Source organism: Dendropsophus ebraccatus, chromosome 6 (genome assembly GCF_027789765.1).
Source record: "Dendropsophus ebraccatus isolate aDenEbr1 chromosome 6, aDenEbr1.pat, whole genome shotgun sequence".
Classification (NCBI taxonomy): Eukaryota; Metazoa; Chordata; class Amphibia; order Anura; family Hylidae; genus Dendropsophus; species Dendropsophus ebraccatus.
This window is the reverse complement of record NC_091459.1, coordinates 106,207,923-106,234,928: the sequence shown is the minus strand read 5'-3', so window position 1 is coordinate 106,234,928 and position 27,006 is coordinate 106,207,923. Positions and strand designations below refer to the sequence as shown.

Sequence of the window (27,006 nt, the reverse complement as noted above, 5' to 3'; positions counted from 1 at the left end):
TCGCATTAATTGTCTTCCCTCTGGCGTTTTTTGTTCACAGAGCTGCAAACATTTTCAACTTGTAATATATTTGTGTTTGTCATTATATAATTGGCAGTACTGCAATTTTATTATGTTTACACCCCATAGTATTTTTTTCAAATTATACAATGTCTGTTGTTTTAACAGAGCTGCGGTTTCATTACATTTGTAGTCCTTTAGTTCTATTATTGGTTATGTCCTATTTAATGTTGGATATAAATCCTAGTTTAAAAATGCTAATAATTCCATGTGTTGAACTGGATTACCAATTTTGTCTCCGTTCTAGAGAGTTGTTCAATATAGTTACCAACCCCCTAAAAGATGGTCAACTCATGTCAAGGCTCCAAATTGTGAGTTTTTAAAACTTCCACTAGGTTTTTCCATTTAGTGTTGTAATAATGGGTGTCCAGGAAAGTTTCCATGTTACATACATATTTCTGTAATTGCTTGCATAACTGACGTCCAGTATGTCCAATATAGATTTTCTAACATAGACATTTATTAGAATAAATCACACCCTTTTTCCTACAAGTGATGTGGGATTTTATAGTGTGTTTATGTTCATTATTCACAACTTCTAAGATAGGGCATGATGTTAATCCCTTCTGTCAAACTTTACACTTTTTACACGGAAAAATTCCTCATAGCTTTATTATTTTTATTTTTTATAGTTGGAGTCACTAAATTTCTAATATTTCTGGCCTTTCTAAGAATGAAGGTGGGTTTTGGGGGGATTTTTTCACATATGATTTTATCATCTTTTAAAATTTTTCCAATGTTTTTGAACAATTCTTTTTATTATTTAACTTTATGAATTAAATGCTGTTACAACTGGAATTTCCACTGTATTATTATCCTTCCTTGTTAAATATATTTGTGTTTTTTTCTTTTTCTTGTAACAGGATGTCCCTGTTCAGGTGTTCTTTATTATATCTATCCCTTTGCTTAGAGTTTATTCTGCAGTTTTATGGCCTCTTTTTCATATTCCTTATCCACTGTACAATTTCGCTTAAAACTAGTGAATTGCCCTTTTGGAATGTTTTCCAACCACAATAGTAAATGGTAGCTTCTCCTGTCGATGTAACCTTTACTATTACTGTATATTTTTGTGTATAGGCAATCATCTTTTTTTATATTTTTTGCTAAAATGGGGGTTGAAATTTAAATAAAACTCATTTTTATTTATTTCTGTTAAAAATATTTTTTAATTCTCCTCTCCCCCTTTCCAAATAAAACCACACGGGGGAGATTTATCAAATATGGTGTAAAGGGAAACTGGCTCAGTTGCCCCTAGCAACCAATCCGATTCCACTTTTCATTTCACACAGACTCTTTGGAAAATGTAAGGTGGAATCTGATTGGTTGCTAGGGGCAATTGAGCAAGTTTCACTTTACACCATGTTTGATAAATCTCCCCCATTGTCTACAAAACGGTGCCATAACATTTGATCAGCAGTGAGTATGCCCCCCGGATATATTACATTGTTTTCCCACTGTCCAACATATAAATTAGAATAACTGAGTGTATATTTTTCATGTACAACAAGTGTTCATGTAGGCATTTATAGGTGTTTTCCTGAACTTTTTTTTATTTTTTATTGATCGCCTATCTATCAATGTCTGATCAGCACCCCCATTATACATTGTAGTGAACAGGAACTGAGCTGCAATTACCCCACATAGTCTCTAGTGTGTGAGCATTGTGAGCACCACAGCTCTGGCAAACAGCTGATTGGGTGGTGCTGAGTGTCTGACTCCAACTGATCAGATATTGACGGCCTATCCTGAGAATAAACCATCAATGGAAAAAGTCAGGAAATCCCTAAATACACTTTTAGCATAGGGTCCAGTCAGTAATGGATTATAATAGGGACGTTTTGGGTGGCAGCCCGGGGCCCTGAGCTCCTGGGGGGCCCATGACCACCCAAAAAGACTTATACTTTCAATGGTGTACTGTCTCCTGGCTACACTTCTGCCATGATTTGCAAAAAATCACAGTTTTTTTATGGCAATTTTGCACAAATCAGGACATCATGACATTATCTGTCCTTTACTATGAACACCAGGCTAGTGCTTCCATAGTTACAGTGGGGTGGGGGGGCCCAGGCTTGGTGAACAGCCCAGCGCCTATGGTAAAGTTAATCCGCCCCTGGGTCCAGTAGTGAAGACCCACCCACATGCTTTACACGCACAATTTGCTAATAATACAGCAGTTTGGCAAAATCATGTATCCACTGATCACAAAGCAGGGGAAGTTTCAGAATTTCAGCTGCAATGTATGCAAGCATGCTTAATTATCATTATTATTACAGCCTATTTATGACTTTGTATCTAATCATTATGTTCTCCAGGACTATCATGTTATAATTTGGTATCATTACAGATTCTTGTCATTCCTGATTTATTCTAGCCTGTTGTTTCTTTAATAAGACTCTATTGTCACAAAGACAATTGTCATGCTTACTTATGGTATATAATATAAATTTTTATGGCTCATTCAAACAACATATTTAAGAGGGAGCAAAACAAAAATCTGATACAATATAGAGCATTGGAAATCTGTGAGTTTAGAGATGTTTTTTTTTTTTGCAATTTTAATTTTTTTTTTTTTTTACATTACAGCATTAAATAATTTAAATAAATTTGAAAAAAAACTAAATTAAATTAAAATGAAATGAGGGACCTGCTACAGACTAGAAGGGCTGGGGATGACACAAGAGGCAGTAAGTGCTTTACTTGCAGATGCTCCCGCCATTGTACATAGAATAGGAAAGTGCCTAACATTATAGCTCTGATTTCTCAGCTCTTGTGCTTTACAACGACATTGACCAATGTTAACCCAAAACGTGTTAAATAGCTACATGATTTATTAAATCTTATAAAATAACATCGATCTTGGTCTTCTGATCTTTCCAGTCCAAGACATTTGCTCCGTGTTTAAGCCTCAATGCTTCACTGATGGTCTTTGTAAATTAAGAATTCCTTAAAAACTCAGGGTAAACCAAGTGCCCTGAATTGGTCTATATATTTGCCCCTTGAAGGAAAAATATTACAGGTTAATTTAAATCTAATCCGGTCAATTTAAAGTCATAGGAACCCTAGAGCCCAGCAGATCTCAGGTCAGTTTGGCAGGCTTTATTTCTGTTGCAGTTAGTTCTCCACGTTTACAGATATTAAAGGGGATCATTTAGGATTAAACAATTGATAGCCTATAAATAGTTGCCCATGAGCAACTATTTATAGGATATTTTTGTCCTTTCCAGTTCTCATCTGTAACTTAGGGTACTATTACACCAAGCAATTTTTCGACGACTAACGATTAACGATAAACGATCTTAAATGACCGCTAAGGCAAACGACCCAAAATCGTTCGCCCAATTACATGGAACGATGATCGTTATTTATGATCGTTCTTGCGGTCGTTTAGTCGTCGGTATTGCGCACATTTCAGCTGCGAATTCTTATTCCATCGAACAATGTGCGAACGATCAAACGATAAAAATAGGTCCGGATCCTATTAAGCGATCAATGATTTCTCGTTGGTCGTTTAATCGTTGCCTGCTATTACATGAAACGATTATCGTTCAAATCCAAACGATTTAACGATTTTTCGAACGATAATCGCTCCGTGTAATACCAGCCTTACAATAGGCATCTATGCTCAAAAGTTACAGAAGGAGACAGATATGAACTGGAAAAGACAAAAATATGGTGAAACTAGTGTAAGCAAGTACAAAGGAGGTTACTGCAGCGTGACGTGATCTGGATTCAACCAATGGAGTCATTAAGCCCTAAGGGTTTGAATGTTGTAATTTCAAAATGTTCCTGTAATGAATAAAAGTATTGAGGTTAATGAGTGAGAATATTGCTCCGTTTTGTAAAAATGTAGAATGTCAGATTACCTACAATGTTTCTAATGGTGATGGGACACACATGCAGTATGCAGTAAATGCAGTATGCAGTAAATGCTCTTGAAACCTCACCCTTGTGGATTTGCTGGGACGTAACATTTCCCCTACTGTGAACAGCGTCTGAACTACAGATGGCAGAATAAGAACGTTTGGAAAATATCAATGCCACTATTGTTTCAGTGGGTAATATTTATACTTTATGTATGAAGATTGGATGTATATATATATATATACATATATATATATATATATATATATATATATATATATGCTAATTACAAAAATGAAGTTTGGAAGCATTTACAAAAAAGATACTGTTGTTTGTGTCCATTCCTTATTATGTCGGCTGATTGCACAGGCTGTGGAGCGGCTGGTTAGGTGGACTCTAGCGTTACACCCAGAGACGGTGAATAAGATCCTATACCAATATGCGTGCCACCCTAATACTGCCGAAGGCTTTTATGCTCCATTGCTTCTATTTTTATAGACAGAGTTAATATACAAAAATGCAATGAATTTTGCAAGGAGTGAAAAAATACCGAATGGCATTAAAGGTTATAATTACTGTAGTGATAAATTATGTATGAAGAAAGGTTGAACTTGTAGATGTGTATTCTTTCTCAACTTCTGTAACTATATCATTTGAGATGACGTAAGAGCTAGTAAGTAGCTAACAATGCAATGCAATGTAATCTATATAATGACATTTATTATTAACCCCTTCCCTCCCGGGCTAATTTTCGTTTTTGCGTTTGAGTTTTTTCCTCGTGTTTAAAAGGCTATAGCGCTTATTAGCCCACAGACGTACATGAGACTTTATTGTTTTGGTCACTAACTGTACTTTGCAATGACAGACTTAATTTTTGCATAAAATATGCTGCAAAACCAGAAAAAATTTATATGTGCTGTGAAATTTATGAGGGGGGGGGGAGTTGTGTTTACGCCGGTCGCCCTATGGTAAAACTGAATTATTGTCTATGTTTGTCAAGTCGGTACGATTAAAATGATAGGCAGCCAACTAAGCTTAACTTTTATTTTATTTAACAGCTTTTAAAAAATTAAAACCTTTAAAAAAAAAAAAAACTAAAGGGGAGATTTATCAAACATGGTGTAAAGTAGAATTGTCTTAGTTGCTCCTAGCAACCAAATAGATACCACCTTTAATTTTCCAAAGAGTCTGTGTGAAATGAAAATTGGAATCTGATTGGTTGCTAGGGGCAACTGAGCCAGTTACACTTTACACCATGTTTGATAAATCTCCCCCTAAATGTTCCTTGAAATTGCTCTACAACCATTATTATAACGCTTTGGTCTTTGGTCTACGGGGCTGTGCGAGGTGTCATTTTTTGCACCATGATCTGTGCATTCTATTGGTACCTTACTAGCGTATATGCGACTTTTTGATCACTTTTTATCAAATTTTTCCGGATCTGATGAGACCAAAAATGCGCAATTTTGCACTTTTGCATTTTTTTTTTTTTGCACTTACGCCGTTTACCGTGCAAGATCAGGTATGTGATGATTTAAAAGCTTGGGCGATTATGCACGCAGCGATACCAAATATGTTTTTTTTTTATTGATTTATTTTTATAAAATAGGAAAAGGGGGGTGATTCAGACTTTTAATAGAGGAGGGGATTTTTTTATTGATTACATTTTTTTTAAAACTTATACATTAATTAGTAGTGATGAGCGAATACTGTTCGATCAAATAGATATTCGATCGAATAGTAAAGTATTCGATCGTGTCGAAAATTATCGAATAGTTCGCCGAATATTCGATAAATATTCGATGAGTGTTCAAATCCACCTTCTTCCCTGTTTTTTGAAGCCAATCATTATGCAGGGAGGCTGCCACAGCCCCTTCGTGTAAGTAGCATCGCAAGAAACGAGAATGACAATGATTGGATGGCATAGTCACATGACCCAATAATATATATACGTGTGTTCATCCAGTGCTACGTGCTGCTACGTCATACATAAATACAAAGGATAGTGCAAGCACTCTGCTCACCAAGTGCTTTGTGCTGCTGATACATGCTAGACTGCTAGATCTAAAAAAAAAAAAAAAAAAGAGTAGTACGTGTGTTCATCCAGTGCTATGTGCTGCTACGTCATACATAAATACACAGGGTGGTACAAGCAGGCTGCTACGCTACCATAAGGCACTCTGTTTACCAAGTGCTACGTGCTACATAATACAGCCATCCAGCTTTACCTATAAAATATTTATACACCCTTTAATAACCAGGTAATTCACCTGTATAACTTTGACTTGTGTTAGATGCTTCCCCTAACATGCATCTAACACCCCTAACATGCGCTTCCCCTGCTGTCCCAGTTGCATTGCAGTGGTATTGGCATCATTTCCTGAGGTGTCATTGTGGACTTCAAGTGGTCGAATAGATGTTTTTCAATAAACGAATACTCGTTCCCATAGACTTTAATGGGATCGAATATTTGATCAAATAGTCGAATATCGGGGAGATATTCGAACAGATATGGAATATTCGAATATTTCACTATTCGATCATTACTATTAATTAGAAGTCCCCCTGGGACTATATAACTACACTGATCTCTCATAGGGATCAGTGTAGTATACATTATACAGTACTAAGTGATCAGATCAGTGCTCTATTGGTCTAGATCAATAGAATACCGAGATGGGATCAGCAACATTCTGGCCCTGAGTCCCAGGCCAGTAAAGAAAGGATTCCCCCTCCGCAATCGCCTGGGGGGGGGGGGGGGGGGGGGACCAGCTGCATTTAACTATCCCAAGCTGCGGGGGGGGGGCGTTTAAAAAAATGTATTACGGGCAGGGGGTGGGGGGCAATAGAAAACAAGTTATAGTACAGAGCCCCATGCCACTTCTGGTCTGGATCCTGCAGTCTTCTGAGCTTTTCTCCAGCTACGTCCCAACCCAGCTGACGGATGCCCCGTTCAGCCAGTCAGTGACTGGGGTAGGTCACCGCTGCAGTCATAGATTGGCTGAGCAGGCTGTGACATTGAACTCAGGTCGTGAAGTACCCAGAACCAGGTAAAGCTGAAAGCCGACGAGGTCCGGGAGCCCTGTTATGCAGTGCAGCACGGGCACTGGGAGTGGTAAGCATAGTGCCCTTTTTATTTCCTCCCCACCCCCTGCCTGTAATGATTTTTTTACCCCCACCCACCAGACTTCTTCTATGGAAGAACACTATGGAATCCACGCAGATAACCAGCAGATTCCATGAGCCCACTCCCCGCGTGCTCCCGCTTGAACATTTGGCCATCCCATAGGCTCCATTCTATTCAGGCAGATTCTTCCATTCGACCAGAACAGAATAGACATGTCAATATTTTGGATGGACAGCGGAATCTGTCTGAACAAAGAATGGAGTCTATGGGACTCAACGGATTCTGTTGTGTGAATCGGTGCTTATTCTGTGTTTTATTTGCTTCAGGATGAACACAGCTCTGTCCTTTTGCTCTGCTAATTGATTTATCTGACACACCACTCTCTCTTGCTGAGTTCCTCTGGTCACTTCATGGTTAACTCTGTTTTGCTTAGGTGACTGACAACTAGGTGTTCCAATTACTCTTGCTGTTTCTGTTTCCATGCATGTGTGTGGTCCAATCGCGTTCTCTGACATCCTATAAAGTTTATCACTGCCCTGATATCCATGCTACCTAGAGTGCAAAGCATTTCCTGTGTTATCTCCTGTGTTTTCCCTTAGCTTTATCTGACTCCGGCTTTTTGTACCTGACTTCCCTGGTCATCTTTGTCGCAGATGAGGTCTCCATGGTTGCCCACAGTCGCTTAGGACTGTTCTAGGCAAGTAGGCAGAGATAATGGGCGAAGACAAGTTTAGGTTTCAGTGTCTGTGTCCTTCCTGTCCCTTCCCTGACCAATCTGTACACCAATTATCCTGACAGTTTTTGTTTTATTTAACTATTGTTAAAAAATATTGTAGTTTTTTAAAAATAAATATTGCCCTGTTCTGACTTCTATAGAATTTGTATATTTCCATCAATGGAACTGTGTGAGGATTTTTTTTGCACCATGATCTGTACTTTTTAATAAAATGGGTGCATGCTCTTTAACCCTTTAAATGCTGCTCTTGCTATTAATTGTAGCATTTATGGGGTTAAATTAACAACATTGCAGTGATCTCTGCCGCCACCACCAGCCACAATGCTGTACTTCTGAGAAGCCTAATAAACTTTCTGTAAAAGACGCTCTAAAAGTTGTCAAACAGTAAGCCAGAGATGCATAAGGCATTACTAGCTTACTGTTTTTCCTAACTTGCCTGAGAGATTTGCTGAGCCAGGTGCAGAGCACCTAACCCAATAAGTTTGCAGAAGGTAGGCCAGTAATGCACAACGTATTGCCATTCACCAGCTTTCTGACTGGCTGGATAGATTCACTGGAGAGAATCTATAGACAGTAAACTGACAAAGCATAAGTGCACTGATGGCTTACTATTTAGTCCAAGGAACAAAGACTCCTGTCACATTTGACAGTAGGTACTACTCCTTTTAAGAAGATCCAGTGGGACTCCAGTCATGTACAAAGCTCTACATTTGTGGATGCAGAATGTATGCAGTGTCATGCAATACTAGTATTATTTATATACTGACATATATTACCAATAGAGATGAGCGAACCTGGAGCATGCTCGAGTCCATCTGAACCCGAACTTTCGGCATTTGATTAGCGGTGGCTGCTGAAGTTGGATAAAGCCTTAAGGCTATGTGGAAAACATGTATATAGTCATTGGCTGTATCCATGTTTTCCAGACAACCTTAGAGCTTTATCCAAGTTCAGCAGCCCCCCCTAATCAAATGACGAAAGTTCGGGTTCGGATCGACTCAAACCTGAGCCCGGTTCGCTCATCTCTAATTACCAAGCAATAAAATTGGTATGACCTTACCAGACATTTTAACTGTGCTCAGGCAGGCAAAAGTGATACTTCTACTCGTTCATAAAAGTCATATTCCTTCACTATATTTAGATTCTCTTATATTACCCATCAATTCACAATCTTTGTATGTTTACGCTGGATATATTTATAGAAGACTATTGAATTCCCAAACATCTTATGTGACACCTGTGGAGGTGCATTAAAGCATACACCTTATAAAGTATTTTACGTTAGAGGAAATAACTCTGTGTATATTTGTGCAAAGCAATCCATCCTTTATTAACAATAACCATGACTCTTGGCCCATAAAGTGACAGCTATGATTTGTAATCACATATATCAAGGCGTTCTGTTTATGTTAAGGAATTCTCGACACTGTGCCTTAAAATGGGCAGCGTAATTCACAGCAACTATTATAGCTTATATAAATTGACACCCAAATGCTGCTAGAGGCTTTGACACAGATATGATTCAGATTTAACATAAATTCAATTAAGCTATGGTAATGCTCATGAATATGTAAAAGTTATAAGAGCATCGAGTGATAATTATATGCAATAGATGTTTTGCACAAGAGTAAAGTAAAATGTTAAAGAAACTAAATCACTATAAAGCGTAGACAATCTGTGTAATGATCAAATGTCGGAAACTGTAATAACATCAAATATAATAATATAATAAATGTATAATATATAAAATATAATAAATAATACCAATAATAATAATAATAATAATAATAATACAAAGGCGGACTAGATGGACCAGGTGGGGCTTTTTTGATGACAATCTTCTATCTTTCTATGGTTGCAAACCAGGTGACTCATATTTTTAAATTGCAGGATGCTAGCTTCCTGTATAAACCATCCACAGTCATCAACAGGTTACCTGACAGATTTTTTTTAACCAAAGCCAGGAGTGGACTATAAACAGAGAACAGGTAACAATGGAAAGATTGAGATTTCTCTTATTTTCAAATTCATCCCTTGCTTTGGTTTACAAAAATCTGTCAGATAATCTTTTGGTGTAATAGGGCCCTTAGGATCCATTTACACAGAAAGATTATCTGACAGATTATCTGCCAAAGATTTGAAGCCAAAGCAAGAAACAGACTATAAACAGAGATCAGGTCATAAAGGAAACCCTGAGATTTTTCCTCTTTTCAAATCCATTTCTGGCTTTGGCTTCAAATCTTTAGCAGATAATCTGTCAGATAATCTTTCTGTGTAAATGGACCCTTAGGGTGTTATAAGACAGGCCAATGGGGGCCGAATAATACCTGTAAACGAGCGCCGATCTGCTAGATTTGGGCTCATTTACTGGGCCTATTACACGGCCCGATAATCATTTAACAAGGGCTGCATGGACATCGATACCAATGTCCTTGCAGCCCTTGTTTAAACTGTATACATTACCTGTCCAGGTTGCAGGGCTCCTCTTTCTCAGTGCTTCTCCCCAGGTCCGCGCACTCCAGTTTCAGAGCGGCCTTTCTCAGCTGACAGGCTGCTCAACCAATCACTGGCTGCGATGGTCCGGCCTGTGATTGGCTGAGCGGCCTGCCATTTAAGACAGGCCACTCTGAAACTGCAGCGCGTGGGACCCGGGGAGAAGCACTGAGGAAGAGGAGCCCTGCAACGTGGATAGGTATGTATTCCTCTTTGTCAGCATCGGCCGCGCACCGCTATTACACGTAGCGATGCATGGTCGGCGCCCAACTATTATAGATCAGAACATATATCAACAATCAGCCGACGACAACGATCATCAGCTGATCGTTGTCTTTATTACACGGAATAATAATCGTCCGGATAGGGCCGATTCGGCCGATTATCGTTCCGTGTAATAGTACCCTTAGTCTGTACCTTGTGGATTTTATCACACAAAAAACATGGGAAAACTTAAATGTAGAAATTGTTATTTTCTTTGGGATGCTATATGATATATGGCATATTTCTGTCCACAGGTCTTCTCTTGAGGAAACCATGATGGTGTTGGCCCAAATCAAGATCTCCCAGAATTTTCTTTCAGTATCAGACGTCATAGTAATGTCATACTATAGTCACAGAATATATTGCTTGCCTTGTCAACCAGAAAATTATCACTGAAAGACAACAAAACTAAAATGTTACCTTTATTGACATTACTCTAAAACCAGAGATTAATGTATGGCCAAATCACCATCACTGGTGGCCACCCTTAATCGAGGCGCAGATGTATGATTTCTATACATGTCGGTGTAGCCAATCAACCAATACACCTAACAGTATTTACACAGGGAGTCATATAAAATGAACAGTATAAATGTGAAGAATTACTGGTGCATGTTGGGTCCAGTAAATGGATAAATAGTAACAAAAATGTATGTTAGTGCAGGCACATTATGGCAGCAGTGTGTATAGCTGAGTGTAAGTGCAGGCACATTATGGCAGCAGTGTGTATAGCTGAGTGTAAGTGCAGGCACATTATAGCAGCAGTGTGTATAGCTGAGTGTAGGTGCAGGCACATTATGGCAGCAGTGTGTATAGCTGAGTGTAAGTGCAGGCACATTATAGCAGCAGTGTGTATAGCTGAATGTAAGTGCAGGCACATTATAGCAGGAATGGAGAGGACGGGAAACACAAGGGCCGACAAGAGACTGCAGGGAGCATGAAGAAATGAGCAGGGCATATGTGGGCAGGGCCGTTTTAATACATTGGTGGGCCCAGTGCACAGCCCTCAAGAGTGGGCCCCCCCCCCTTACCTTTCTGCACATTGTATAATGTACTGAATTTGCCCCCACACTGTATCAAGAGCCCCAATACATACAGTAGTTACCTTATAACACTATTTCCACCATTCAGTGATTACATATTACATAAAAACTGCACTAAACAAAACAGAAAGATATCACCATTGATACCATTACATAATACCGCCACACCATGACCCCTATCAGTACAAGCCTATAACAGAGTGAAGTTACATCCAGTGACTCACCGGGGGCGTCTTCTCCGATCAGAGTCCCTCACCTTTTCTTTTTCTCTCCATCCAGCGTGGGCCACCTTGAAGTCTTCTCCTGGCTGTGAATCTTCTCTCCAGAATCTGCCAGACAAATATTTTAGGCTCCAACACATACAGTAGTTAGGTCCCTTGTACCCCTATACAGTAGTTACACCCCTCTGTACTCCTACATAGTTACACCCCTCTGTGCCTCCATAGTTTTAAGGTGTCCCTGTAGTATATAGACCCTCATGTGCTCCTCCAGTTATATACAGCCCTCCTGTGCGCTCCCCCATTAGTATATAGCCCCCCTGTGCACTCTCCCCAGTAGTATATAGCCCCCTGTGCTCACCCACAATAGTATATAGCCCCCCTGTGCTCTCCCCCAATAGTATATAGCCCCCCTATGCTCTCCCACAATAGTATATAGCCCCCCTGTGCTCTCCCACAATAGTATATAGCCCCCCTGTGCTCTCCCACAATAGTATATAGCCCCCTGTGCTCTCCCCCAATAGTATATAGCCCCCCTGTGCTCTCCCACAATAGTATATAGCCCCCCTGTGCTCTCCCCCAATAGTATATAGCCCCCCTGTGCTCCCCCTCAATAGTATATAGCCCCCCTGTGCTCTCCATAATATATAGCCCCCTGTGCTCTCCCCCATAGTATATAGACCCCTGTGCTCCCCAATAGTATATAGCTCCCCTGTGCTCCCCAATAGTATATAGCCCCTGTGCTCCCCAATAGTATATAGCTAACCTGTGCTCCCCAATAGTATATAACCCCCTGTGCTCCCCCATAGTATATAGCCCCCTGTGCTCCCCCATAGTATATAGCCCCCTGTGCTCCCCAGTAGTATATAGCCCCCTGTGCTCCCCATAGTATATAGCTCCCCTGTGCTCCCCCATAGTATATAGCTCCCCTGTGCTCCCCAATAGTATATAGCCCCCTGTGCTTCCCAATAGTATATAGCTCCCCTGTGCTCCCCAATAGTATATAGCTCCCCTGTGCTCCCCCATAGTGTATAGCCCCCTGTGCTCCCCATAGTATATAGCTCCCCTGTTCTCCCCCATAGTATATAGCCCCCTGTGCTCCCCCATAGTATATAGCCCCCGTTCTCCCCCATAGTGTATAGCCCCCTGTGCTCCCCCATAGTATATAGCTCCCCTGTGCTCCCCCATAGTATATAGCCCCCTGTGCTCCCCCATAGTATATAGCCCCCTGTGCTCCCCCATAGTATATAGCCCCCTGTGCTCCCCCAAAGTATATAGCTCCCCTGTGCTCCCCCATAGTATATAACTCCCCTGTGCTCCCCAATAGTATATAGCCCCCTGTGCTTCCCAATAGTATATAGCTCCCCTGTGCTCCCCAATAGTATATAGCCCCCTGTGCTCCCCAATAGTATATAGCCCCCTGTGCTTCCCAATAGTATATAGCCCCCTGTGCTCCCCAGTAGTATATAGCCCCCTGTGCTTCCCAATAGTATATAGCCCCATGTGCTCCCCCATAGTATATAGCCCCCTGTGCTCCCCAATAGTATATAGCCCCCGTTCTCCCCCATAGTATATAGCCCCCTGTGCTCCCCAATAGTATATAGCCCCCGTTCTCCCCCATAGTATATAGCCCCCCTGTGCTCCCCAATAGTATATAGCCCCCGTTCTCCCCCATAGTATATAGCCCCCTGTGCTCCCCAATAGTATATAGCCCCCGTTCTCCCCCATAGTATATAGCCCCCCTGTGCTCCCCAATAGTATATAGCCCCCTGTGCTCCCCCCATAGTATATAGCCCCCTGTGCTTCCCAATAGTATATAGCCCCCTGTGCTCCCCAATAGTATATAGCCCCCTGTGCTTCCCAATAGTATATAGCCCCCTGTGCTCCCCAATAGTATATAGCCCCCGTTCTCCCCCATAGTATATAGCCCCCCTGTGCTCCCCAATAGTATATAGCCCCCGTTCTCCCCCATAGTATATAGCCCCCCTGTGCTCCCCAATAGTATATAGCCCCCGTTCTCCCCCATAGTATATAGCCCCCTGTTCTCCCCCATAGTATATAGCCCCCTGTGCCCCCCCATAGTATATAGCTCCCCCTGCTATATAACATTGAAAAAAACAAACACTTTTACTCACCTAGGTCCACGCGTTCCTCTTCTCTTCCCTCTTGTGGCCGCACTTCCTGCAGTCACAAGAGGCTGCACTCCCCTTACCCTCGCGCCGACGCTTCAGTGACGTCGGCCGCTAGAGGGAGAGTGCGGCCTCTTGTGACCGCAGGAAGTGCGGCCACAAGAGTGAGTGACTGACAGGGAGGGAGCCAATGGTTCTCTCTCTGTCAGTGTCGCTGCTGCTGCAGCGCTGAAGCGCCGCAGCAGCAGCGGACGGGGGCAGCGGCGGACGGGGGGGCCCTGCAGGGGGCGCCATGGAGGGGTAAGTAGATTACCCATCCATGGCGCTCCCCCCTGACAGGCTGGTGGCCGCAGCCCTGTGCGACCGCACTGGTCGCACATAGCAACGGCCGGCCTGCTCGGGGGGCCCCTTTAACCAGTGGGCCTGGTGCACGTGCACCATGTGCCCTCTGGTTAAAGCGGCCCTGTATGTGGGTAGAGTATATCATCACTCTATGTCCAGGGAGAGAGGGGTTACAGCTATGATATTACCTCCACATTCCTGTCCCCTGATGCAATTCCATGCCTTAAGTGGATCTGCTATGATTTGGAGGGTGAGAGGGACTTCCTGGTAAGAGTACAGTGTTGTAGACCCCACTATGCAGGCCATGCCCCTCCCCCACTCCCCCTCCCACTCAGTACAGGGAGATCTTAAACCAAAGCAATGCTCTTAAACCAAGTTAAAATTTTGAAAAACTGTGAGCTCTTCTTGCAAAATGTTCTTAATCCAAGTTAATCTTAAACCAAGGTACCTCTGTAACCTTCATAACAATATCACAACTCTATGCCCGCACTGGTAGGGTTGTTGTATTGCAATGAATGGAATCCCGGCTGGAGTGTATACACACAGTATACACTCTGCCCGGGATTGCTAGCGGCCTTGCAGAAAACTGACATGTCAGTTTTCTGCGGCTGCTATTCATTGAATAGCAGTCTCAGAGAACCTGTCAGTTCACACATTGTGTGCAGCGGCAATTGGGATGTGGGCGCACACTGATGCGCCCACATCCCAATTCATCAGAAATGAAGATCATCCAGCTGGTAGTGCAGTACTGGCCGCTCTGTGAATCGTCCGGGTCACAGAACGGCTGGTGTCTTACGCCATGTGAACATGGCCTAAAAATGTACTTTTATTAAATGTATTATTATTATTATTATTATTATTATTTATATTATTAATATTATTAGGTATGGGAACAGATCTATTTAACCTGGTTTGGTTTTTGTGGGGTTTTGTGTTTTTAGAGAAAATTATATAGAAGTAAAGTTATAATTGGTGTACACCCTATTTAGCAGAATTTTTGTGAATTGACGCTACAGTGTTATTTTTCCGCACTGGAGATATGGTTTGTTGTTGTTGATTATATTTTTCTATTTTTCTAAGTGAAATAGTATATAGAGGGTAATATACAAAATAATAGGTAGTCATGTATATAATAAATGATTTAACATACAGTGTGTAATTTTATACAAGGGTTTTGTTTTTTTAATTTTTATTCAGACCTCTACTGATGAGCGTGATGGTAAGAAGCTTGACACCAGCTATCAATGTATAAAATATAAAGTCCCATAAATCTTTTCTTTTTCACACCTTCTAGATTTTCCTCAGTAGTATCATTACTATTACTCCCAATAGGCACAAGGAATTCCTGATCCAAAGCCTGACCTTTACAAATCTCCATCTGCAGCGATCCTGGAATGAGTTTTAATTGACAGTAGCATATGTTATGTAAGATTGGATCATTACTATAAGGCAGCTGCACAGGACACAGACCACTCTAACTTTCCTCCGGGTAAGACTTTAGCTTAGCATTAGCTTGTATAGATATATAACTGCAACATAAAGAGGATTTTATTCCATTGTTGTTAGATTTGCTTGATTATGTATTAGCACTTTATTGTTTTATTGTTATCTTTTATAATTGTTGTATTTCCAGAGACCTTCGATGAGGACAATGTGGGTGCTACATCCTGTGTACGCTCTGCTTATACTGGTGCCACTATGTATTTGGGCTGAAGAAGACCCAACGCAACCCCAACGGAGTCCTTGTGCTAACTGGATGGGTGGAGCACCGGGATATCCTGGACACAATGGACTTCCTGGAAGAGACGGTAAAGATGGGAGTGATGGACAGAAAGGTGACAGTGGAGAACAAGGTGAGTGATTGGCTATTGGAGGAGAATTCTGTCCTGGGTTTATTGGGGAGGGGGGGGGGGTGTATTTATTAATGATTTTACAAAAAAAAAAGTTAAAAAAAAACAAAAAAACAACACACATACTCCCAGAAAATCACATATTTTACTATGAGAATGGGGACTGTGTATATTGGTAATAGTGGTGTATATTGGAGTCAAAATCGAATTTAACATTTTGGGGGATATTTATCAAACTGGCGTAAAGTAGAACTGTCTTAGTTGCCCCTAGCAACCAATCAGATTCCACCTTTTATTTTTCAAAGATTCTTTTCAAAGATTCTACTTTACACAATGTTTGATAAATCTCCCCCCAAAAAGTCACAAATGTTTGAGCAAATAAGTGATGGACACAGAAACCCACAAGTCATAAAAATCCCATCCGTGTATTTTCTATAGAATCATCAAAAAGTATTTATTCTTGAATGTGTTAACCTGAATAGGCCCATACACCTATACACCAGGAGAAGCTAATGTATGCAACCCAAGGTTAGAACGGCTGCAGGGGATAATTATCTTCATGGCCAGAATAGTTTGTACCTTAAATAAATCATGAATTATTAATGAGTACATTATTTACATATATAAATCATTAAATACCTAAAAAATGATTTGGTACTATTTGCATGACTTATGTCTACCATTTGCCAGGTGGATGCAGGCGAGTCGCCTACAGTGATATATTTATGAGTATATATTAGCAGGATCAGAGGATCATTTGCAGTGCCACAATAATGGATACCAGTGTGTTAACAGGAGACAACCCCATCCGAAGCTGCTTTCAGCCCTATCACTTGGCACTAGAGTCTATTTCTTAAGGAATTTTAGGACTTGATGATATGTCCTGTGAGTACAATAATAAATAGTGATGAGCAAACATCCCTAGGTTCGGTTCAGATCCCGAGCATGAAAAATTATCTTGGTCGGTTCGTGTTCATCAAACGTTCACGAACAAATAACAAACGTACAGTAGAAGTATATGTTTCGGTCTAGGCGAATGTGTACAGATTATCAGGTGCAAAGCGTAAATTACGCGGTTGTGTATGTTTTGATGTATGCACATGCATACAGATTACTAGGTGCAAAGCTTAAATTACGCTGTTGCGTACGTTTTGGTCTACACACATGCGTACAGAGTGGCAGGTGTAAAGCGTAAATTACGCAGTTGCATTCATTTCGGTCTAAAGTTACGCCTGTGCGTACAGAGTATCAGGTGCAAAGCGTACAATTATCAGGTTGGGTACATTGCGAGATAAATGTTTGCATATTCGAATATGTTAAAAAATGATCACTTTAACCATTCCGATCATCGAGAAAATTGTTAATGATCAGCAAATATGAACAATTAGCATCATGTTCGTACGAACATACGAACATTTACGAACATGTTCAGTCATCACTAATAATAACAGCAAAGAATATAATCCAAGTTTAAAAAGCTGAGTTACAACGTATGTAACAGCTATAATGGGATCCATATGGAATGTTGTCATTGTCAACTAAGAAACCGCTAAATAGATTTTATCATCTTGACTGAGTGAACCAGATTTCCTGAACTGAGATTAGTTATGAATTTAGCAAAAAGTTCAGTTTTCCCGAGTTCATACAAACAAGTTCCAAGATGGTAGCCGCAAACTCTACATCAAAAGACCGGGTGCAAGGGGTTATCCATAATCCCTCGCAGCCGGCCAAACAGCTGCAGGCCACTGCCTCTGACGTCACTATAAATATATATGAGCAAGTAAGGTCCTGTACAGTGAACGGAACCATATATTCACACTAGCTAGAGGGAGATTGGTAGAGGCAGGGTTAGAGAGGGTTACAGAAAGTTGATTAGGTACCAGGGGCAGATAAAGTATATTGTGAGGGTAGGAGTTTAAGCTGTGTATCTTTGAAATCGCTCCTGTCCTGTCACTTTGTGTGTTAGTACACACTGTCCATTGCTCTCCTTAACCCTGCTTAACCCTGTGAAAGCCTTGTCAGGTGACATCAGGTGGCCTGTCCGAAAATCGTGTCTGGCAGCAGAATAAGTGTCTTTGTCAATGACTCTTATTTTGCTGCCTGATACAGTATTAGAACAGGCCACCTGATGTAACCCGACAGGTGCTTCGCAGGGTTAACTTTACCCAGGTAAGCAGCTTGCCCTGGAGCACCTGCACCACGCTGCACACTGTTCTCCATATTTTCCTCAAATCTACTTTTACTTTCATACAAGGGAGGAAACACAGGGGCAGAGACACAGCTCCCTACGGGTGCAAACACAGGGACAGAGCTTCCTGTTGGTGCTCACCACACTTTTCTGTCATGGGTTTCATACATTTTTGCAGCAAAATCACAAAACGCAACGCAAAAAGAGCAGCTTCAATAAAATCGAGTGAACTTTAAAAAGTATGTTTTTGTAGTGGAATAAAAATGTTTTTGACCCTATAGTCCCACAATTATAGCTGCAATCGTTTAGCTGTTTTAGTGCAGCTTGTTTAATGTTCGGTTCAGATTAATTCGAATTTTCCAGCAAATTTCGGCAAACCTGTCAAACTGAACTTCTGAAGTTTACTCATCTCTAATTTTGACACATTATCAAGTTGTTACAGTCCCATTTAAGTTTAGGACAGGGCCATTAAGTTTGGGTTAATTTTGTTAATAATATATAATTTTTTATGCAGATTTCACCTCACTTGAAATAAAGGAAGGGGCTTATGTGAAAGGGAATGGGGCACAACGGTACCAACATATGCGGCAAAAACGCTGTGTCAGTACAGTAGTGCAGACTTTCAAACTGTTTCAGAGCTCCCAGTATCATAGTGAGCGTGAGAATGTAGCCTAACGGCCCTAATACACAGTCCAATATTGAGGAGGAAGCGAGCACCAACCAGTCAGGTCAGCGCTTGCTTTCTCCTTGTTCCCCACTTGTTGTCTGGGCTATTACATGCACAGCAGGGCATCGAGCAGGAAGAAGCGACGGGGGAAAGTGGGGTGTGGCGAGCTGCAGGAGAGGCTGCCCAGACAATCTTTAGATCGTCCAGGTGTCCCATAGAAGAAAGCAGCGGTCTGCATAGTTGCCAACATTTGAAAATTTGCGATAAAAGGGGGGGTGGCTTATTGTGGGTGTGGACCTGGTGGGGTGTGGCCTCCCCAGAGTCGGGACAGTCCCGGAAAAACCGGGACTGTTGGCAACTATGGGTCTGCTGCCACCACTCTTATTGCACGGTGTAGCAGACAACAGACCATCGCTATTGTGATCGGGATTTTAGAACATGCTGAAAGACAATGATCAGCTGTCATTGTGCATGTGGGATAATTGATGCCTTTCAAAATGAGCTATTACACCAAATGATTATCGGACGAAATGGCCGGTAATTGGCCAAGTACAGACAATAATCATTTTGTGTAATAGGACCTTAAGACTGATATATCCAAGAACAAAGAATTTTCTCTAACAAGTGGTCTTGATGGATTGGATCACAAATGTGGAAACAATACCAAGGGACACCTATATATTATGCATGAGACCGGACATCTTAACAATGATATAAAAACACACGCTCTTACAAATCAAAATGTGGAATCTTTGGCCAAAGGGAAAGCTTTGGTCCATGAAGCTGCAGAACATTACATGTATTACTGCTGGGAACATGAAGCTGAAAGGATATTAGCTTTTGTTTTGTATTTCTGCAAACTGGTGGATTGTGTCATAATGAATATAATTCTCGATAATTCCACACTGAGAAGTACAAGATGTTCCTCACTATATGCACAGTTTTAGTGAAGAAGTCAGCCGTTCCAACTTCATTTTTCAGCTGAACATTGATCTCTAAACACACAAATATGATATTATCAGAAAGCAGAACAGGTAGTCGTGTAAATGATGATCCGTTTCCACTCTCTATAGAGGGGCTTTCTAGGATTACCTGCAAAAAACAGAAGTAAATGAGACAGTTAGTGACATCAGAAAACTGTGACAACTCACTGGTGGAATAAATAAAAGGTTGTCATTTCATTTCAGAAAACTGATGAAAAATCCTACAAAATGCCTGCCAAAATGCCAGAAATAATTTAATAATTTTTGTCTCATAACTGTCGGAATGCTTAGATTTGCCACCAAAAGTTTTGATTAGTTAAAGGAGAAGTCCGGTGAAAATTTTTATTAAAGTATTGTATACAAAAGTTATACAAATCCCCAAGATACACTTATTACGGGAAATGCTTATAAATGTTTTTTTTCCCTGCACTTACTACTGCATCAAGGCTTCACTTCCTGGATAACATGGTGATGTCACTTCCTGGATAAAATGGTGATGTCACGACCCGACTCCCAGAGCTGTGCGGGCTGTGGCTGCTGGAGAGGATGATGGCAGGGGGACACTGAGGGACACAGGGCACTGGAGGGACACTGAGCATCCCTCTGCCATCAGATGCTCAGTGCTCAGGTCTGATAGAGCTAGGAGAAATGCACGCTAAGCATGTTCTGTCCTGTCTCTGTACCAAGTGACTTTGATGATTTCATAATGCAAGTCTATGGGACATCTTATTTCCACAGATGGAAAGCACAAAGAGAAGCACTCAGCTGCATGCTTCTCTCTGCTCCCCCTGATTGAACTGTTTATAAATCAACCAGTGTCAGAAAGTTATACAGATTTGCAACTTCTATTTAAAAATCGAAAGGTCTTCCAGTACTTATCAGCTGCTGTATGTCCTACAGGAAGTGGTATATTCTCTCCAGTCTGCCACAGAGCACTCTGCTGCCCCCTCTGTCCATGTCAGGATCTGTCCAGCGCAGTAGCAAATCTCTATGGAAAACCTATCCTGCTCTGTCATGGACAAAGCAGGAAGCAGAGAGCACCATGTCAGACTGGAAAGAATACACTACTTCCTGCAGGACATGCAGCAGCTGTTAAGTACTGGAAGACTTGAGATTTTTAAATAGAAGTAATTTTCTAATCTGTCTAATTTTCTGACACCATTTTTATTTCTCCCGCTACAGCTCATAATAAGAGTATCAAATGGAATGTATATATTGCTGCAGGAATTCAAAGAAATCAATATATATGAATATATTTCTGATGTATAGCATTATATGAATGATATTAATGTTTGCAGGTACCAAAGGGCAGAAGGGAGAAGTTGGTGAACAAGGACCTTCAGGATCTGTGGGTCCACGAGGCTTTCCAGGTCCCCAGGGCCCAACAGGGGAGAGTCCTTTTCTACATCGTTCAGCCTTTAGTATGGGCCTGACAACCAAGGTTTCCACCCCAAATGTGCCCATACGCTTCACAAAAGTCTTTTACAATGACCAGCGCCATTATGATGACACCACGGGGAAGTTCACCTGCCATATCAAGGGCCTTTATTTATTCACCTACCATCTCACCGTCTACTTGAAGGACGTCAAGATTGGATTATACAAGAATAACAAACCCATCATGTTCACCTTTGACCAGTTTCAGACAAATAATGTGGATCAGGCATCTGGCTCCATCCTTCTGGCCTTAGATTCTGGGGATGAAGTATGGCTGCAGATATACGGGGATGACTATGGGGGCATCTATGGAGATAATCTCAATGATTCATCGTTCTCTGGAATCCTCTTATATCCCGGCCACGATAACATGTAACTTCTCATATGCAATAAAAGGTGTCCTACTGTCTGGGTTATAGTATATGCAAAATGTGCCCTATAATAAAAAAAATATACAGATAATAATAATATTTATTTGTATAGTGCCAACAGATTCATCAGTTCCCACTGGATAAATTCCAGTGGGAACCAATGAGCGTTCACATTCCAATATGAAGGTTGATCTTAAAAAGTTGCAAAAAAAAAAAAAAAAAAAAAAAGGAATGATTTTTTTTTTATTGTAAAGTATCTCTTCCTCTTTGTTTAGGCTCTTCTATTGCATTTATTGGAAAGTCTATATCTCCAAAACCAATGAATAGTTTACAATCACACAATAATATTTCTCTGTGGTGTATCCTCTGCGTGGTTAGTCTACCTGAGAATTTCTTGCCAGCTTCTACACGAAAAGCTTTCATAAAGTAAAAAAGACATATATATACAGTATATATATATATATATATATATATATATATATATATATATATATATATATGTGTGTGTGTGGGTGTGTAAAATATTCGTATACACTGCTTTCCATCCTGCTTTCCATTTTTTTTGCAATTCGAGGGGCAAGGTTGCATCAGTTTACGAGTTACATCATAATTTCTCTTATAGGGGTTTCCAGCAAAAACCTTTTTCTTTTAAATCAACTAGTTTCAGAAAGTTATAGAGATTTGTAATTTACTTCTATTTAAAAATCTCAAGTCTTCCCATACTTATCAGCTGCTGTATGTCCTGCAGGAAATGTTTTCATTTCAGTCTGACACAGTGCTCTCTGCTGCCATCTCTGTCCAGAGCAGCGCAAATTCTCATAAAAAAACCTCTCCTGCTCTGGACAGTTTCTGTCTCAGACAGAGAAGACCGCAGAGACCACTCTGTCAGACTAAAAAGAAAACATTTCCTTCAGGACATACGGCAGATGATAAGAATTGAAAGACTTGAGATTTTTAAATAGAAGTTAAGTGCAAATCTATGTAACTTTCTGACACCAATTGATTTGAAAGAAAAAGATTTTCGCTAGCGTATCCCCTCAAAGTGGCCATACACCCTCAATAACTGATGGCAAACCGATTGTTCAACTGTCAGTTATGTCTCCCATCTGACCCATGTCCTTCCCATAGACAGGAACTTTCAGTACAAGTGTCCCTGTGTTCTCTATGGAGAAGGGAGGGTTAAGCTGCAGACAAAGAACAAAGGGGTCAGGGAGTGATTTTCCATCCCCTTTCTCCACCGACATCATCTGCCAGGGAACAGTCGGGAGAATCCCATACACCTTATACCGATGGCCGACTGACCTTTAGCTGCATAATGTTTATCTTCCCCTTCTTACACCTGCTGATCGCCAAATTCAAAAATGACTGTACATACTCCATGGGGAACAATTATATGTAAGCACTGTGGCTGGCACTATTATAATGGCACATTGGCACTCACTGAAAGCTACAATTACCTCTGTCCTCATAAGAAGAATGTAGTGTTAGGCATTTGTCATATATGAGGAATATCTGTATTACATGTAGCATGTTTTGGGGTACAGGGTGCTGTGTAGGGAGAACTGTTCAGGACAGTATGTGGTGTGTAATTTAACAATTTTTGTGGTAAAGTTTGGTGGTGGCTTACATTTAATGTGTGTCACATAGAGATGTGGGATAATGCATGCACAATGTGTGGAGATGCAGATGAAAGCATGTACTATGCACTGACATGTAGTGTAAGGCACATACTGTGTGTACAGGATATGAGGTTGAAAGCATGCAATGTGTGTGGAGTTGCAGTGTACGGCATGTGCAATGTGTGGAGACACGGTGTACGGCATGTACTGTGTGTGGAGTGCAGTGTACGGCATGTGTTGTGTGTGGAGATGCAGTATACGGTACGTGCTGTGTGTGGAGATGCAGTGTACGGCATGTATTGTTTGTGGGGATGCAGTATACGGCATGTGCTGTGTGTGGAGATGCAGTGTATGGCATGTGCAATGTGTGGAGACACGGTGTATGGCATGTACTGTGTGTGGAGTGCAGTGTACGGCATGTATTGTTTGTGAGGATGCAGTATACGGCATGTTCTGTGTGTGGAGGTGCAGTATACGGCATGTTCTGTGTGTGGAGATGCAGTGTACGGCATGTGCTGTGTGTGGAGATGCAGTATACTGCATGTGTTGTGTGTGGAGATGCAGTATACGGTACGTGCTGTGTGTGGAGATGCAGTGTACGGCATGTATTGTTTGTGGGGATGCAGTATATGGCACGTGCTGTGTGTGGAGATGCAGTGTATGGCATGTATTGTGTGTGGAGATGCAGTGTACAGCATGTGCTGTGTGTGGAGATGCAGTGTATGGCATGTGCTGTGTGTGGAGATGCAGTATACTGCATGTGTTGTGTGTGGAGATGCAGTATACGGTACGTGCTGTGTGTGGAGATGCAGTGTACGGCACGTGCTGTGTGTGGAGATGCAGTGTATAGCATGTTCTGTGTGTGGAGATGCAGTGTACGGCACGTGCTGTGTGTGGAGATGCAGTATATGGCATGTATTGTGTGTAGAGATGCAGTGTACGGCATGTGCTGTGTGTGGAGATGCAGTGTACGGCATGTGCTGTGTGTGGAGATGCAGTGTACGGCATGTGCTGTGTGTGGAGATGCAGTGTACGGCACGTGCTGTGTGTGGAGATGCAGTGTACGGCACGTGCTGTGTGTGGAGATGCAGTGTACGGCACGTGCTGTGTGTGGAGATGCAGTGTACGGCATGTGCTGTGTGTGGAGATGCAGTGTACGGCATGTGCTGTGTGTGGAGATGCAGTGTACGGCACGTGCTGTGTGTGGAGATGCAGTGTACGGCATGTGCTGTGTGTGGAGATGCAGTGTACGGCATGTGCTGTGTGTAGAGATGCAGTGTACGGCATGTGCTGTGTGTGGAGATGCAGTGTACGGCATGTGCTGTGTGTGTAGAGATGCAGTGTACGGCATGTGCTGTGTGTGGAGATGCAGTGTACGGCATGTGCTGTGTGTGTAGAGATGCAGTGTACGGCATGTGCTGTGTGTGGAGATGCAGTGTACGGCACGTGCTGTGTGTGGAGATGCAGTATATGGCATGTATTGTGTGTGTAGAGATGCAGTGTACGGCATGTGCTGTGTGTGGAGATGCAGTGTACGGCATGTGCTGTATGTAGAGATGCAGTGTATGGCAGGGGCAGTGATTGAGTAGCTATACACATGATGCACTGATCAGGATTGAAAAACAACAATGGTGGAGGGAGGGCAAGTCCTAAAAACAAGGCAATGATGTCATATGGGGACATTTTTTAGGAACTTTTCTGTTTATTGTTCCTATGAATACTAATATGAAGAGGTGTCAATGGGCAGGGCTGGATTACACTGTATAAAGGAATTTGGGAACGGGGCAGTGATAGTTTTGCACTGTATGACAATATTACTACAAAAAGGGTGACATAGAAAACAATAATATATGCTCTTTATTGTAAAGTAGAAAGTTAAATACTATGTAAATACAGGATACATATGAACAATACACACAGAGTATCCAAATTGTTTCATGCAGCTAAGAGCATGTGTGCATTATTGCTACATATACTTTCCCATAATACAAAACGCTCTGTACTGGGAAGTGTAATACACCATTTTCACCAGAAGAGGGCCCTTAATTCTGCAAAATTGTCTGTCTGCAGGAAATTATTTTTCCAACCATATACTGTAGCTACTGTAGCACTTTGCTTTGGCTGTCCAGGCATGATGGGAATTGTAGTTTTGTAACAGCTGGAGGGCCGAAGGTTCCCCATCCTTGGTTTAAAAGGACCCTAAAAACGCACCAGATTTATCATAGTGGTTCAGGCTGTTTGATAAATTTGGCCAGGACCTTACTGGAGAAGTAACTTTGGCTCACAGCACTGTGTCACAAAATCATAGCAGTTTTCTTCTAGAAAAAGCACCTCTCCTGTCCTCAAGTCTGAGTGTAGAGAACAGAGCTGAATTGTATTATTAGCACACAAAATCTGGGGACAGTAGCTGTGATTTTTCTCTTAGGCTAGGTTCACACTGCGTTTTCAGCATCCGTTTAACGCATCCGTTTTTTGCAAAAAACGCATGAAAAACGGATTCATTTGTGTGCATCCGTTTTTCCATTGACTTCCATTATAAAAAAAAAACGGATCCGTTTTTTTTTGGCGGACCAAAACGGACCAAAAAACGTTGCTGACCCTATTTTTCTGGACGTTAAAAAAACGGATCCGTTAAACGGATGCTGAAAACGCAGTGTGAACCTAGCCTAAATCTAAATAATCCATTTAAAGGGGTACTCCGGACCGGAATTCCAGGGGAGGGTAAAAACTCCAGAGCTGTCAACTGCATTCTGCTGCTCCAGTCACTTACTGGTGGGACAGATGGGACTTGAGAGGTGATGTGGCAGACCTGCTCCGCCAATCACCGGCAGAAGTGGAACACCCATATAGCCACTGAATGGCGAAGCGGGCCTGTGATGTCATGTCTCCAGTCCCATCAGAAAGCGATAGGAGCAGCAGAACGCAGGCGGTAACGCTGGAGCCGGGGAGGTAAGTGGATGTCATCGTTTTCACCAACCCCCTTCCCCAAGAATTGCTGAAAAAGGGATCCCAGCCAAAGAACCCCTATAAGTTTGTAACTGAAGCTATGCCCCTTTTCCAGTTGGTCCAACCAGAGGTACGGCTTTGGGAAAGTGATGAAAATACATAATAAATGAGATTCATGCTATATAAGCCACACATGCTAGAATTCGGATACATTTTAAAAATGGGCCACTATCTCATATATACAATATATCCATATGGAATAGCCCCTCCCCTCTTAACGTGACTTCTTCTCAATAAAGTATAAAATTAGAACCCGTGTTGTTTGTTTGTACATCTGTTAGTCCAGTATGTTACACTAGTCAGGGTGTATTCACAAGGCAAGTAGCGTGCGGTTCAGCGGTGCCACAAGTATTTCAGTTTAGTGATGCGGTCGCGCGGCTTGTACATGTGAAACAAATGTGCTCCATCTGTACTGACTGATGTTACTTTCACACATAGTTTTTTGGTTGGTATTTTCACTTACTTTTCTTGCCACCACAGCACAACACATACTTCCAGCTGATGTATATCTTGCAGGAAGTGGTGTTTTTGGCAGCAGTTCCTGTCATGAACAGAGGTGGCAGCAAAGAGCACTGTGTCAAACTGAAAAAAACATTTTCTGCAGGACATACA

At 41.6% G+C, this 27,006-nt stretch overlaps 1 protein-coding gene across 2 annotated transcripts; it reads left to right on the top strand.

Annotated features, from left to right (window-relative positions):
• The first annotated feature begins 1,404 nt into the window (after positions 1–1,404).
• LOC138794975 (adiponectin-like) lies at positions 1,405–21,805 on the top strand. 2 transcript variants are annotated; one of them, XM_069973911.1, is made up of 4 exons: positions 1,405–1,476; positions 15,606–15,762; positions 15,907–16,126; positions 21,260–21,805. In XM_069973911.1, exons 3-4 carry the CDS (start codon positions 15,916–15,918, stop codon positions 21,772–21,774), a joined length of 726 nt encoding a protein of 241 aa, XP_069830012.1. In that variant the 5' UTR covers positions 1,405–1,476; positions 15,606–15,762; positions 15,907–15,915; the 3' UTR covers positions 21,775–21,805. The 2 variants fall into 2 exon arrangements, with proteins under 2 accessions (XP_069830012.1, XP_069830013.1); XM_069973912.1 differs by lacking the exon at positions 1,405–1,476 and having other exon boundaries at positions 15,605–15,762.
• The last annotated feature ends 5,201 nt before the right edge of the window (positions 21,806–27,006 follow it).

Coding starts and splice junctions, on each gene's coding strand:
- LOC138794975 (XM_069973911.1), top strand. CDS start 15,916: ATGAGGACAATGTGGGTGCTACATCCTGTGTACGCTCTGCTTATACTG. Junction 16,127..21,259: donor AGGTGACAGTGGAGAACAAG/GTGAGTGATTGG, acceptor TAATGTTTGCAG/GTACCAAAGGGCAGAAGGGA.